The 16,158-nt window shown below is 40.7% G+C and overlaps 1 protein-coding gene across 1 annotated transcript in view; it reads right to left on the reverse strand.

Moving 5' to 3' along the window:
- Nucleotides 1–16,158, reverse strand: part of LOC133548861 (protein dispatched homolog 1-like) — a 42,875-nt gene that overhangs the window by 26,237 nt on the left and 480 nt on the right. The window contains exons 2-5 of the mRNA XM_061893797.1: nucleotides 12,137–12,166; nucleotides 10,120–10,243; nucleotides 8,299–8,396; nucleotides 2,968–3,056 (exon numbers count right to left, since the gene is read on the reverse strand). Of these exons, the coding sequence (XP_061749781.1) occupies nucleotides 2,968–3,056; nucleotides 8,299–8,396; nucleotides 10,120–10,243; nucleotides 12,137–12,166 (341 nt within the window). The remainder of the gene's footprint in view (nucleotides 1–2,967; nucleotides 3,057–8,298; nucleotides 8,397–10,119; nucleotides 10,244–12,136; nucleotides 12,167–16,158) is intronic.

Below are 16,158 nucleotides of genomic sequence, written 5' to 3' on the forward strand. Positions count from 1 at the left end.
GAGGATGAAAGATTCGTGGATGACGAAAGTTAGAGTGAAGCACAAAAAAAAGTGGGAGAGTTTCAGATGTAATTAGACACATTTACTAGGATAATTCTGGAAAATCCCTTATCTGCTTATTGTGTAAATAGTATTTTAGTGAGATTATAAAGTCATACGTGAAAGTCGGATGGCTGCGGTGAACGCCAGTGTCTCAGAGAGAAGCCGAGGAGCCAAGATCACAGCTGCCTTTTTGAGCTGCAGGATGAGGTCGCGTAATCCACTCAAGTCTCCGGTAAGAGCCGACCTAATATCACAATTTTCCAATCCAAAAACTTGCTGGTTGACGTAGAGAAACATGTTCGCTTGACCGCTCTGTGTTAAAGCTTCACAACAAACAGAGAAACACCGGCTGTGCTTCGGTGCTAAAGGCAGCTGCAATACACCGCTTTCCACCAACAGCATTCTTCTTTGACGTCTCCATTATTAATTGAACAAATTGCAAAAGATTCAGCAACACAGATGTCCAAAATCATGTGTGATTATGCGAGGACAAGAGACGACTTTTAGCCGTAAGTGGTGCCGGGCTAATATGTCCCCTCCAACCAATAACGTCACAAACACATCATTCCGCGACGTTTTCAACAGGAAACTCAGAGGGAAATCTAAAATTGTAATTTAGTAAACTAAAAAGGCCGTATTGGCATGTGTTGCAATGTTAATATTTCATCATTGATATATAAACTATCAGACTGCGTGGTCGATAGTAGTGGGTTTCAGTAGGCCTTTAAACATGCACACTAGCTGTCAGGATTGTCCCTGACAGTTTGGCTATGTTTTCGTTTTTTCCTAAATTTGGCCCTTCATTTTAAAGCTAAATTAAGCCTCTCTGCCATGGACATTTCTGCGGTGTTCGAATTTGGCTGGATTATTCTGTCAGTTAGTTTGTGACGAACTCCAAGACGCAGAGGAGGCGGCAGGCATTTTGCAGGTAAACATGATTTAATAAAACACTAAGACAAAAACCGAACAAAAGGGTACAAACAAAAAGCGCGCACGAGGCAGATAACAAACTTGGCTATGAACAAACAAAACTGGAAGCAGGGAACAAAAGACAGTAAGCTACAAACAGCTACCGAATATAGCTTACCGCCACGCTGCATTGACACGACACGACAGGTAGCGACGACGATAATCCAGCACTGACTGGAGGAGAAAACAGGTCTAAATAGGAAGCGGGCTGATTGACACCAGGTGTGGCCAGGTGCCAATCAGCCGCAGTTGAGGGGGAATAGCGCCCAGGGAGAAACACAGGAAATAGACAAAATAAAAGCGCTAACCGGAAATACTACACACTAGAGATGCGCGGATATGCAATTATATCATCCGCAACCGCATCACCAAAGTCGTCATCCACCCGCCGTCCACCCGAACCAACATTTTATCAGAACCGCAACCGCCCGCCACCCGCCCGTTGAAATAAATCAGAGGTCGGCCACCTTTACCACTCAGAGATCTATATAAACCCGTTTCACAAAGTAAAGAAGGCAATGAGAGACGCTAACGTTCTCGTGAATATCCAATGATATTCATCCTGATGACAAGGATAAGGGCGTGCTATGAAGCCATTGCCTTTGATACGGTATAGCTCAGTTGGTAGAGTGGCCGTGCCGGCAACTTGAGGGTTGCAGGTTCGATCCCCTCTTCCGCCATCCTAGATACTGCCGTTGTGTCCTTGGGCAAGACGCTTTACCCACCTGCTCCCAGTGCCACCCACACTGGTTTATATGTAACTTAGATATTGGGTTTCACTATGTAAAGCGCTGAGTCACTTGAGAAAAAGCGCTATATAAATATAATTCACACATACCTTCAACAACATGTACAAACCGATTGTTAGTCCAGCAACATGCTGTATGCAGCTTCCGCAATCACGTGTACAAGATTGAAAGGCATACTGGGTGACAGAGTACACTAATGGTTGTGATATAAACAATTTTAACACTCTTACCACACCAAACAAAAATGACAAACACATTTCGGGAGAACATCCTCACAGTAACACAACATAAACGCAACACAACAAATACCCAGAAACCTTTGCGTCCGTGACACAGCCTGAATATATTTTACACCCCCGCGCATCTCTACTACACACACAGAAGAAACAAAGACAAATGCAGAGGAAAAAAACTAAAACCAAAATGTCAGGGAAAATCCTGACACTTGCCAAACTTGAGACCTCCGAATTCGGGAGATGGGAGGCAGGGCGGATATATCTTTTCAAGTTTATTTGTATATATTATATAAGTACTGAGTACCAAGTACTGAGTGCTTAATTGACATTTTAAAATATTTGATTTTGTTTTGCTGTTATACATCTTTTTTTTTTACTTGGTCTGAGGAAATATTCACATTTTTTTGAGATGGGATTTTGGAGGGGTTTTTTTAAGCTGTATGCCATAATCAGCAATAATAAAATAATAAAAGGCTTGCAATTTTTCAGTTGATGTGTAATGAATCCAGAATGTATGACATTTTCATGTTTTTAGTTGCGTTACGGGAAATAAAGGACTTTATCACAAGATTGCGGTATAGCTCGGTTGGTAGAGCTCGGTTGGTAGAGTGGCCGTGCCAGCAACCTGAGGGTTGCAGGTTCGATTCCCGCTTCCGCCATCCTAGTCACTGCTGTTGTGTCCTTGGGCAAGACACTTTACCCCTCCGCTCCCAGTGCCACCCACACTGGTTTAAATGTAACTTAGATATTGGGTGTCACTATGTAAAGTGCTTTGAGTCACTAGAGAAAAGCGCTATATAAATATAATTCATTCATTCATTCATTCGATTGTAAATACATCTAAAACGCCATCACGTAAAAAAAAAAAAAAAGTTGGTTTTGCATAATAAAGCTCCTAATTTCCGGGACTTGATAAGTTGGTGGAATTCCAACTTTTCATTTTTGTTGACCTACAAAAATGAAAACCTTACGCCTTGTGCATAAATCTTCTTCACTGAGCGATTGTGAATCCCGTTTTCTTCGGTGAAGATGGTCTTCGTGCTCCTGGAGCTCGTGGTATCTGAAAAAGCAGATCAATAATTATTGCCTACAAGGAGGACAGGAAAGTATTTGCACTTTAATGCAGAAATTTTTCAACCAACCCGAAAGCAAAACGTGCAACCAATCAATAAAAATAAAAGCAGTACTGAAGCTACATTCATTTCATTTATTCAACAAAAATCCGTCCCTCATCAAGAAGATGTTCGTTTTAGCTGCCATGCGGGGTTTTTTTTTTTTTTTTTTCTACGAAGCTGAAATCAGTGGTGTTATGAATTTTTGACCTACTTAAGGTACTCAAAGTTCTTCAAATTAAATTTTTCACTAGAAATTTTTACTGCATATATTGTGAGTTTTACGCACACAAAACCAAGTTTAGTTTGACAAAGAGGGTATTAAAACACACACAAAAAAATTATAATGAAGGAAAACTTATAATCAACGGATAGATCTGATGTTGTTCTAGAGCAGGGGTCGGGAACCTTTTTGGCTGAGAGAGCCAAAAAAGCCAAATATTTGAAAATGTCTTTCTGTAAGAGCCATATGATAATTTTTTTAACCCTAAACACAACTAAACATGTGCATTTTTAAGTAAGACCAACTTTTCTAGAGTACAATAGGTCTTTTATTCTTTGTAATAACATTGTTATTCTGAAGCTAACTGTGGAGGGGGCGTGGCCAGCGGGCCTGCAGCAAACTGGGGTGTGCCAGGACAGGCCTCGAAATCAGCGAGAGCTGTGTAGATGGCCCCCCTGAGCCTTGTTATCTAATCACCTGTCGCTCTGTTATAAGCAGCAGCCAGGAGGAGAGACGGGTTTGGGGCCGGGGCTGGAGCCAGAGCGCGAGCGAGAACGAAAGAGAAAAATACAATAGCTGGAAAGCAACTGAGGGACTTATTGAAAAATAAAACAATAGTGTAACCCTGAAACGGGCTCTCATGTCGGTGCTTGGTGGTCTGAAGAACCCCCAGGAGGACAAGCCCCACACTAACCAATAATAGATAAATAACTTCTTAACGCAACTTCTTGAACAGGTGTGGTAGTAAACGGATGGATGGACTAAAAATGCATGAGAATGTTTTATGTTTTGAACATTATTTTTTAACACTTATTACAAGTGGAATTAGGGGGTCCAGTCCGATGGCCATGGATGAAGTACTGGCTATCCAGAGTCGTGACCCAGGATGGACCGCTCGCCTGTGTATCGGTTGGGGACATCCCTACGATGCTGATCCGACTCCGCTTGGGATGGTTTCCTGTGGACGGGACTCTCGCTGCTGTCTTGGATCCGCTTTGAACTGAACTCTTGCGGCTGTGTTGGATCCACAATGGATTGAACTTTCACAGTATCATGTTAGACCCGCTCGACATTCATTGTTTTCGGTCCCCTAGAGGGGGTGGGGGGTTGCCCACATATGTGGTCCTCTCCAAGGTTCTTATAGTCATCATTGTCACCGACGTCCCACTGGGTGTGAGTTTTCCTTGCCCTTATGTGGGTTCTTCCGAGGATGTCGTAGTCGTGGTTTGTGCAGCCCTTTGAGACACTTGTGATTTAGGGCTATATAAATACACATTGATTGATGATTGATTACTTATCATGTTAAGCAATGTCAGCTCAGATTTATCTGAGAGCCAGATGCAGTCATCAAAAGAGCCACATCTGGCTCGCGAGCCATAGGTTCCCTGCCCCTGTTCTAGAGCAGGGGTCTCAAACACGCGACGTTTTACTGCAAACCCCACATTGATGTGAAAATTTTATGTTGGTGCTGCCCGCGAGTTTTGTATGAATTCTGTCATGTTTGTACACCCTTGATTTTTCCAGGAAACTCCCAAACTTCAGTACCCCTCCAGGAGCAATCATACTCCCGATTTTCACTTTAACATCAAAACTATGGGGGCACCGTGGAGGCTCAGCCTTCAGCATCCTCTACAACCTTTACAAACGGCGCACCAGCCCGGCCCCATGGTGTATTTGGCTTCAGTGAAAGCAGTTAGCGACTGCAAGACATTGTTGATCAACAGACACACAGGTCACACTGAGGGTGGCCGTATAAACAACTTTAACACTGTTACAAATATGCGCCACACCGTGAACCCACACCAAACAAGATTGACAAACACATTTTGGGAGAACATCCGCACCGTAACACAACATAAACACAACAGAACAAATACCCAGAATCCCATGCAGCCTCTTCTGGGCTAAAATATACACCCCTGCCACCCCCCAAATCCGACCCTTATTGTAGCCCGAAGAGTTAGAGCTGCATTGGATTCTGGGTATTTGTTCTGTTGTGTTTATGTTGTGTTACGGTGCGGATGTTCTCCCAAAATGTGTTTGTCTATCCCGTTTGGTGTGGGTTCACAGTGTGGCGCATATTTGTAACAGTGTTAAAGTTGTTTATACGGCCACCCTCAGTGTGACCCGTACGGCTGTTGATCAAGTATGTCTTACAGTCACTTCTGCAAGTCTCATACAATATGTGACCTAGCCGGCACACTATTTGTATGATGGAAAACATGACAAAAACGGCAGATTGTAGAGGCGGCATAGCTCGGTTGGTGGAGTGGCCGTGCCAGCAACTTAAGGGTTGAGGGTTCGATTCCCGCTTGTGCCATCCTAGCTACTGCCGTTGTGTCCTTGGGCAAGACACTTTACCCACCTGGTCCCAGTGCCACCCACACTGGTTTAAATGTAACTTAGATATTGGGTGTCACTATGTAAAGCGCTTTGAGTCACTTGAGAAAAAATCGCTATATAAATATAATTCACTTCACTTCCCTAGAGGACGCTAAAGGCAGTACCATCACGGCACGCCCCTAATATCGTTATCCGGGTGAAACTCGGTAGAATGATTGCTCCGGGAGATTATCGGGAGGGGCTCTTATATTTGGGTATTTCCCAGAAAGACCGCAAGAGTTGGCAAGTATGTTGCCAGGGCGGGAAAGCCATTCTAAAGAAGGTGAATTCATTAAAAAGTGCATGCTAGATTTTGTTAAGAAATCTTTTCTCGCGGGCCAGCCTCACCCAGTCTCTGCATCCAGTGGCCCCCAGGTAAATTGTGTTTGAGACCCCTGTTCTAGAGAAAGTAAAATATAGATGCATGACTCAATTTGAACATTTATGTGAGTGGTGCTGTGATGTAACATTATTCGGTATTAGGAAGGGACCTTTATTTTGAAGGCGAGTTGCTCCTTCCTCCGGTTTCCGGAAGTCTGCGTGTGACAGTCTGACGCTCACTTGCTTACACACGAGACGTATTTACGTGATTCAGCGCTTAAAGTTTGTTGTTTTTTCCTACGAAGTGCCTTGGAAACATTGTAAGTCTTGTGTCTGTTTTATGAGTAACATGAAAACGTTGTGTGTGCGTGTAAATGTAAAAAATAGTACTGTGTGAAGATAGCTTGTTGCTACTTAGCATTTAGCTTGTTGCTACTTAGCATTTAGCTTGTTGCTACTTAGCATTTAGCTTGTTGCTACTTAGCATTTAGCTTCTTTGCTCGCTAGCTCACTCCTCTAAAGGAGGGTGCAATGTTTGTGTCTCTCCTCTTCAGTATATAATGTATATTATCCTGTGTTGTTTAGAAACATTCCATATGTACATTTTATTCATATGTGGCTTTGAGTGTTAGGACTATTTACATACATTTATGAGCACTATTTACATGCTATTGTATGGGCTGTGTGAGGTGGCGACTTGTCCAGGGTGTACCGCGCCTTCCGCCCGATTGTAGCTGAGATAGGTGCCAGCGCCCCCCCGCGACCCCGAAAGGGAATAAGCGGTAGAAAATGGATGGATGGATGTATGTGTGAAAACATGTTATGCAGCAAAAATGTATGGACATGTTACTTAGTAGTGTTTATTTGACATATATTTTGTGTCTCTTTATACAGTTTTACAAACAAAAAATAAAACCAAAACTAATCAATACAAGGAAAAGCGAAAACAAATAAAGAAATGACCAATTAGACAAGAAGAAAGGAAAAGTGCATTCTGTGAAAATCACTAAAGCTTCTTAAAGACAAAAGGCCTGGACTCTTTCTTTCATTTCCTTGGGATCTTCATGTTAACTATCTGTCAACTTGTTTACGTCACGGACACAGACACGTAGGACGGAATAGGTGCCAACGTGGATCCCCAAACATTTGAATCAATCAATCAATGTTTACTTATATAGCCCTAAATCACTAGTGTCTCAAAGGGCTGCACAAACCACTACGACATCCTCGGTAGGCCCACATAAGGGCAAGGAAAACACACCCAGTGGGACATTGGTAACAATAATGACCCAGTGGGACGACGTCGGTGACAATGATGACTATGAGAACCTTGGAGAGGAGGAAAGCAATGGATGTCGAGCGGGTCTAACATGATACTGTGAAAGTTCAATCCATAATGGATCCAACCCAGTCGCGAGAGTCCAAACCAAAGCGGATCCAACACAGCAGCGAGAGTCCCGTTCACAGCTGTAATTGCTCAAAAATAATAAAGAATTAAAAATCAATGGTGATATGAATTATTGATCCATTTAAGATTTCTAGAACTTGACATTAAATATTGTACTTTGCAAAAATGTTTCTTTTTTGGGTGAGAAGGAATAGTGCATAATTGTTTTTTTTCCATTAAAAAAACAAGTTTATTTTAAATGTTTAAAAAAAGACAGCATAATTTATTTATTTATTTATTTTAAACTTTCTATTACCAGTTAGACCTGAAGTTAATAAGTAGAGATTTAAGAGTTTAACTATAATAATAATAAAATATTATATACATATATATATATGTGACTGATGTTTAACATTTTTAAGTCTAAGACATTTCCAGGTCACTTGGACCAAACTTGAAGGGACCCAAAAATGTTAAAAAAATATATTTTTTATTTTGCATTAGTCTTAAAAATGAAAAACAACAAAATGACCCTCACATGCTTTAATTTTTCAATTTTACTCTTTAAACTGTGTAATATTACATTGGCCAAAAATATAGATTGTTAAATAAAACCTCTGCCATGTTTTTAATGAATACATAAGCCTACTATGCTACTGTATCTTAATGTTAGTCTTTAAGGTGGTTCTCGGTAAAAAAAAAAAAAAAGTTATAAAACCGCTGCTGTACACGACAAGTATGCATCTCCGAACGGCCAACGAGAGATTTACAATAATTCTATAGATTTATAGGATGTTAACTTAATCGAGCAGCGGCCCTAAATAGCAAATATGGTAGAAGTGGACAATAATTCTGTGAGAGTTTGGTGTAAAGTTACCTGGCAGCCTGCTCGTTGTCGGGTCTGTAAAATGTCTTCATGAGGTTGTTGAATGCCACCAATCGTTGGCTGATGGCAGTTCCTCGCGTTTCAAAACCCTTGAAAAGAAAAACAGGCAAAACCAAAGACAAGTGTTTATCATGGTGTCTAAATTGTGTGTGCGTATATATATATATATATATATATATATATATATATATATTAGGGGTGTAACGGTACGTGTATTCGTATTGAACCATTTCGGTACGGGGGTTTCAGTTCGGTTCGGAGGTGTACCGAACGAGTTTCCACACGGACATTTTAAGTAGCGAGGCACAACACAAGGCATGCTAGCAGCCACCGGGCTAGGATAGACTGACCATACCTCCTCTTTTCACCGGATATGTCCTCTTTTGTGGGGCTGTCCGGGTGGAGTTTCTTAAATGCCTCAAATGTCCGGCATTTTAAGTTAGGGTTGCGTGTATTTTCAATGTACTTTCGCGGTTAAGAAGGGGTTTAAAACAAAACAAATTGTGAGGGATGGGCAGAGACAGAGAGAGCGAGAGAGTTATGATGAACGCGCATGCGTGGCCAGGCTCTGCTTTTTACCCATAGATTTATCAGATTTTATTTTCTATTATCCATAGCAGTGGTGTCAAAAGTATACCCCGGAGGCCATTTGCGGCCCACGGCTAATGTTTCAAAGGCCCACGGCACATTCTAAAAATACTATTAAAAACATAACAAAAGTGAAATAAAAAAGCATAAAAGTTGAATGTAATTTAAAAAAAAGTTGCAATGTTCACTAATAAAACAAAGCTGTTTTTTTTTCTTTCAAATTGTCATTGCTCAAAACATAATATTGAATCAAAATCAATGTTATTATGAATTATTGACCTATCCAAGATTCACATTACTTCACATCAAATATTCCACAAAGAAAAATATTTTTGGTGGAAGATTTTGCAAATTTGGTATATTTTGTTGTTTTCTTACTGTATTGAAAATGAACCGAACCATGACCTCTAAACCGAGGTACGGAATTTTTGTGTACCGTTACACCCCTAATATATATATATATATATATATATATATATATATATACATATATATATATATATATATATATATATATACAATATACATATATATGTAAATATTTATATATATGTATATACATATACACTCAAAATTTAGACACCACACACATATATATATATATATATATATATATACATATATATATATATATATATATACATATATACATGCATACACACAATTTAGATACCATTCTTAATAGGAGCAATATACATATATATATATATCCATCCATCCATTTCTACCGCTTATTCCCTTTTAGGGGTCGCGGGGGGCACTGGCGCCTATCTCAGCTACAATCGGGCGGAAGGCGGGGTACACCATGGACAAGTCACCACCTCATCGCAAGGCCAACACAGACAGACAACATTCACACTCACATTCACACACTAGGGCCAATTTAGTGTTGCCAATCAACCTATCCCCAGGTGTATGTTTTTGGAGGTTGGGAGGAAGCCGGAGTACCCGGAGGTGCTCCACCAAAATAAGGCCACTGACAATATCCCCTCCAAATTCCTCAGGAACTCAGCCACCATCATTGCCCCAATCATCACACACTTAATCAATCAATCAATGTTTATTTATATAGCCCTAAATCACAAGTGTCTCAAAGGGCTGCACAAGCCACAAGGACATCCTTGGTTCAGATCCCACATCCGGGCAAGGAAAAACTTGCAACCCAGTGGGATGAGAGAAACCTTGGAGGGGACCATAGAAAACTAGGTGGGTTGCTGTACTCACTTTACTTGAGTCTGTGAAGTCGGGGAGTTTGGCAAGCATGAAAGCCAGCAGGGCGCAGACGGCAATCAGCACCGTGCAAACTGCCAGCACCACCAGAGGCCAATCAGCTACCAGCTCAGAATAGCTGCAAAAGGAGAAGAATATTTCAAATCAGATGACTTTTGAATATTTCATTAGCGGAACAAGTCGCTGATGTGAAGTTAATTATATTTATATAGCGCTTTTTCTCTAGTGACTCAAAGCGCTTTACATAGTGAAACCCAATATCTAAGTTACATTCAAACCAGTGTGGGTGGCACTGGGAGCAGGTGGGTAAAGTGTCTTGCCCAAGGACACAATGGCAGTGACGAGGATGGTGGAAGCGGGAATCGAACCTGCAACCCTCAAGTTGCTGGCACGGCCACTCTACCAACCGAGCTAAACCGCTGAACTTAGAACTTAGAACTGAGCTCATTTTAAATCATTCTGTGTCCAGGGTTTTATTCTCGGAATTGGTAAACATTAATAAAAACACCAACATTTGTTCTCTCGCTACACTCTTGTTAATCTACTTCCTGACGATAGCTGCTTACTTTGTTGCAACACGCTTCTTCTACACTTCTTAAAGGCCTACTGAAATGAGATTTTCTTATTTAAACGGGGATAGCAGGTCCATTCTATGTGTCATACTTGATCATTTTGCGATATTGCCATATTTTTGCTGAAAGGATTTAGTAGAGAACATCGACGATAAAGTTCGCAACTTTTGGTCGCTAATAAAGCCTTGCCTGTACCGGAAGTAGCAGACGATGTGCGCGTGACGTCACGGGTTGTGGAGCTCACTCATTGTTTACAATCATGGCCACCAGCAGCGAGAGCGATTTGGACCGAGAAAGCGACAATTTCCCCATTAATTTGAGCGAGGATGAAAGATTTGTGGATGAGGAAAGTGAGAGTGAAGGACTAGAAAAAAAACATTAAAATAAAAAAGAGACTATACAGTGGGAGCGATTCAGATGCTATTAGACAAATTTACTAGGATAATTCTTGAAAATCCCTTATCTGCTTATTGTGTTACTAGTGTTATAGTGAGATTATACGGTCGTACCTGTACAACCTGAAGGTCGGCACCGCACCTTTCTTCAGCACCAGTCGACAGGTGGTGGCGATGCCCATCTCTGCCCTTCCCAAGGGACCCTCTTCAAAGCACGATCTTTCGAAATGATCGCTACATAATACACTGTACTTTGTGTGTGTAGTCCAATCCAACCATGTTCGCTTGACCGCTCTGTTCCATAGTAAAGCTTCACCGTCATCTTTTGGGAAAGTAAACAATGAAACACCGGCTGTGTTTGTGTTGCCAATACACCGCTTCCCACCTACAGGTTTCTTCTTTGACGTCTCCATTATTCATTGAACAAATTGCAAAAAATTCAGCAACACAAAAGTCCAGAATACTGCGGAATTATGCAATGAAAAGAGACGACTTATAGCTGTGAACGGTGCTGGAACCAAATGTCCTCTACAATGCGTGACGTCACGCGCACGCGTCATCATACCGCGACGTTTTAGCATGATACTTCCGCGCGAAATTTAAAATTGCAATTTAGTAAACTAAAAAGGCCGTATTTGCATGTGTTGCAATGTTAATATTTCATCATTGATATATAAACTATCAGACTGCGTGGTCGGTAGTAGTGGGTTTCAGCAGGCCTTTAAGGCGATCTGTCATAACGTTTCTAGCATTCAATCAGACATTATTGTGAGGATTTGTTTTAGTGTTCCTAAGAATAAATATACAGGTCCTTCCATCCATCTTCTTCCGCTTATCCGAGGTCGGGTCGCGGGGGCAACAGCCTAAGCAGGGAAACCCAGACTTCCCTCTCCCCAGCCACTTCGCCTAGCTCTTCCTAGACACATTTTTTCCTCTAAATTTGGCCCCCCGAGTCAAAATAATTGCCCAAGCCTGCTCTACCCACTGGGCCACTGAGTAGGTAAAAGGGAGAAGAGTGAAATTTGCAGTATCAGCAGGTCTTACCTTTTGGGAAATCGAAAGGACCATGCAGAGCTGGAAAAACAAAAAAGCAGATACAGTTTTTGTTGGATTGATTGTAAATAAGTTATCTCATTTTTATTCAAATATGATTGTTTGCTTATGCATTGTGTTAGACAAACTGAAGAGAAACGAGACTTGGCGTTAGATTGAACTTAGGTTGACCTGCCAACTTCAAAGAGGAGTTTGCAGATGAGACAGAGCAAGACAGGAAGTTACTGTATCTTTTGTTTTAGCATGTGTCATACTTGCCAACCTTGAGACCTCTGATTTCGGGAGGTGGAGAGTGGGGGTTCGGGGGTGGGGTGGGGGGGCATGGTTAAGAGTCAAATATTTAATATACATATATTAAATATATATATATATATATATTAAATATATATATATATACTTGATTTTCAGTGAATTATAGCTATATGTATATATATATGTATTTTATCATATATATATAAATAAAATAAATACTTGAATTTCAGTGTTCATTTATTTACACTTATACACACACATAACACTCATCTACTCATTGTTGAGTTAAGGGTTGAAATGTCCATCTTTGTTCTATCCTCTGTCACTATTTTTCTAACCATATGCATGCACAGCTAGACTCTATGGCAGAAAAGAAGTCTGGCAAAACTCCTAGCCATTATGGACAACACCTTCCACCCACTACACTCGGACCTTGCGGAGAGAATGAGCCCTTTCAGTGGAAGGCTCAGATTCCCAAAATCTAACACGGAACGACACAGGAGGTCCTTCATACCGACAGACATCAGACAGTAAAATGCATATGTTCCTTGACTGCACTTAAATGTAGAATATATTTATATATTTCATATATTATATATAATATATATTATTCTATTTATTATTATCATTGTTTATTGTGAGCGAACTGTGGTGCTGAATTAAATAAAGTACATTCTATTCTACATTCTATTCTATTCTATGTACAGCAGATGGCAGTATTGTCCTGTTTAAGAATGTCAAGTTCATTGGAGCTTATGGCAGACGAAAATGTGACTGCTGTTGTGTGTCATAACCGGGCTGGGAGGACACCCTGGACCAGTCGCCACCTCATCGCAGTATGTTTAGAAATCTTTATTTATAATTGAATCACTTGTTTATTTTTCAACAAGTTTTTAGTTATTTTTATATATTTTTTTCCAAATAGTTCAAGAAAGAATTTAATAAATCAGAAACTAATGACATGGTGCTGTATTTTACTTCATCTCTTTTTTTCAACCAAAAATGCTTTGCTCTGATGGGTACTTGAATTAAAAAAATGTTCACAGGGGGTACATCTCTGAAAAAAGGTTGTGAACCACTGCTCTAAAAGCCGTAGATGTTATTGTCACATATGCATGCACAGTAGATGGCAGTATTGTCCTGTTTAAGAGTGTCACAACATTGCTGTTTACGGCAGACGAACTGCTTTACGGTAGACGAAAACGTGACTGCTGTTGTTGTGTGTTGTTGCCGTGCTGGGAGGACATTAATGAGACTGCCCAACAATAAACCCACATAAGAAACCAAGAACTCGCCCCCGATCATTCTACAACTATAACGTCATTGGGCAGGCTCGCTCTTTATACTGTGGGAAAGCGGACGTGAAAACAGACTGTCGACACGTCACTCAGGTCCGCTTGGAGCTGGAGGGGGCGTGGCCTCCAGCTCCGCCTGAATATCGGGAGATTTTCGGGAGAATATTGAAGAAGACAGCGCGTTCGTAGGGTTTTCAGATCAACTAAGCGATGCAAATTGAATGTGTTGTTTTTTAGGTTGGTCTCTCCAAAGCTTTGGAATAAATAGCAAAATACCTATTCTATTCTGGGTTATCATTTAAAATCAGCTCATGTGTCATCAAAAAAACTTGGGATTGACCAGCAACTTAAATTCTCCGCGAAGGAACATCTGGTCCAAATGCAACAAGAGGAACCTGGACTTTTGACACCTCCTAAGTCCTACCATTTTTCGCTTGGAGCTGGAGGGGGCATGGCCTCCAGCTCCGCCTGAATATCGGGAGATTTTCGGGAGAATATTAAAGAAGACAGCGCGTTCGTAGGGTTCTCAGATGAACTAGGCGACGCAAATTGAATGTGTTGTTTTTTAGGTTGGTCTCTCCAAAGCTTTGGAATAAATAGCAAAATACCTATTCTGTTCCGGGTTATTCAAAATCAGCTCATGTGTCATCAAAAGAACTTGGGATTGACAAGCAACTTAAATTCCCCGCGATGGAACATCTGGTCCAAATGCAACAAGAGGAACCTGGACTTTTGACACCTCCTAAGTCCTACCATTTTTCGCTTGGAGCTGGAGGCCATGCCCCCTCCAGCTCCGCCTGAATATCGGGAGATTTTCGGGAGAATATTAAAGAAGACAGCGCGTTCGTAGGGTTCTCAGATCACCTAGGCGACGCAAATTGAATGTGTTGTTTTTTAGGTTGGTCTCTCCAAAGCTTTGGAATAAATAGCAAAATACCTATTCTGTTCTGGGTTATTCAAAATCAGCTCATGTGTCATCAAAAGACTTGGGATTGACCAGCAACTTAAATTCCCCGCGAAGGAACATCTGGTCCAAACGCAACAAGAGGAACCTGGACTTTTGACACCTCTAAGTCCTACCTTTTTTGGCTTGGAGCTGGAGGGGGCATGGCCTCCAGCTCCGCCTGAATATCGAGAGATTTTCGGGAGAATATTAAAGAAGACAGCACGTTCGTAGGGTTCTCAGATCAACTAGGCGACGCAAATTGAATGTGTTGTTTTTTTAGGTTGGTCTCTCCAAAGCTTTGGAATAAATTGCCAAATACCTATTCTGTTGTGGGTTATCATTTAAAATCAGCTTATGTGTCATCAAAAGAACTTGGGATTGACCAGCAACTTAAATTCCCCGCGAAGGAACATCTGGTCCGAACGCAACAAGAGGAACCTGGACTTTTGACACCTCTAGGTCCTACCATTTTTGGCCGTTACCAAGGTTTCGATGTAACTTGTTTACTTTCAGATGCATTTTGTTGTACTTCTTTAGTTATACTAGTGGTGTTCCTCAAGGCACACCTTTAAGTCCTCTCTTTTTTGGCAGTTACTAAGGTGTTGGTGTAACTTGTTTACTTCAGATGCAAGTCATCAGTCATGTGTTCTACTTCTTTGGTTATACTAGCGGTGTTTACATCAATGACCACCTGACAGGAGGAATGCCAAATGTGGAATCTACATCAGGTTAGATGGAAGACGTAAAGAAGCCGAACTACAAAGTAAAAAAAGTTCTTATTACGTGTACAATTTTTGCTCAAAACCTTCACTTTTTTAAACAGGAAGTGAAGTTAATGTAAACGTTATGGTATGAATGAACTATTAATAATAGACACGAAGAAAAGGGAAGAGTAACTACAACGACAACGTTTATTCAATGTCAGGTTTTGACGTTGATTTGACCATTGAAATTTGGTCATTTCCCAACCAATATTCTACAACACAAATACAACGATGAAACTACATGATTTTGAACGATGTTTTAACCATGCTTCCCAATCAATATTTTACAACACAAATACAACGTTTAAACAACATGCTTTAGGACAACGTTTATTCAATGTCGGGTTCTGACGTTGATTTGACATTGAATTTTGGTCATTTCCCGACCAATAATCTACAACACAAATTCAACGTTGAAACATGCTTTTTGATAACATTTATTCAACGTCGGGTTCCTACATTGATTTGACATTGAATTTTGGTAATTTCCCAACCAATATTCTACAACACAAATACAACATTGAAACAACACGTTTTTTGACAACGTTTATTTAATGTCGGGTTCTGACGTTAATTTGACATGGAATTTTGGTCATACAACATGCTTTTTGACTACGTTCATTAAATGTCAGGTTCTGACGTTGATTTGACCATTGAAATTTGGTCATTTCCCAACCAATATTCTACAATACAAATACAACAACAAAACTAGATGATTTTTAACGATGTTTAACTAATGTCAGGTTGTGACGTTGA

This window comes from Nerophis ophidion, linkage group LG03 (assembly GCF_033978795.1).
Source record: "Nerophis ophidion isolate RoL-2023_Sa linkage group LG03, RoL_Noph_v1.0, whole genome shotgun sequence".
NCBI classification, from domain to species: domain Eukaryota; kingdom Metazoa; phylum Chordata; class Actinopteri; order Syngnathiformes; family Syngnathidae; genus Nerophis; species Nerophis ophidion.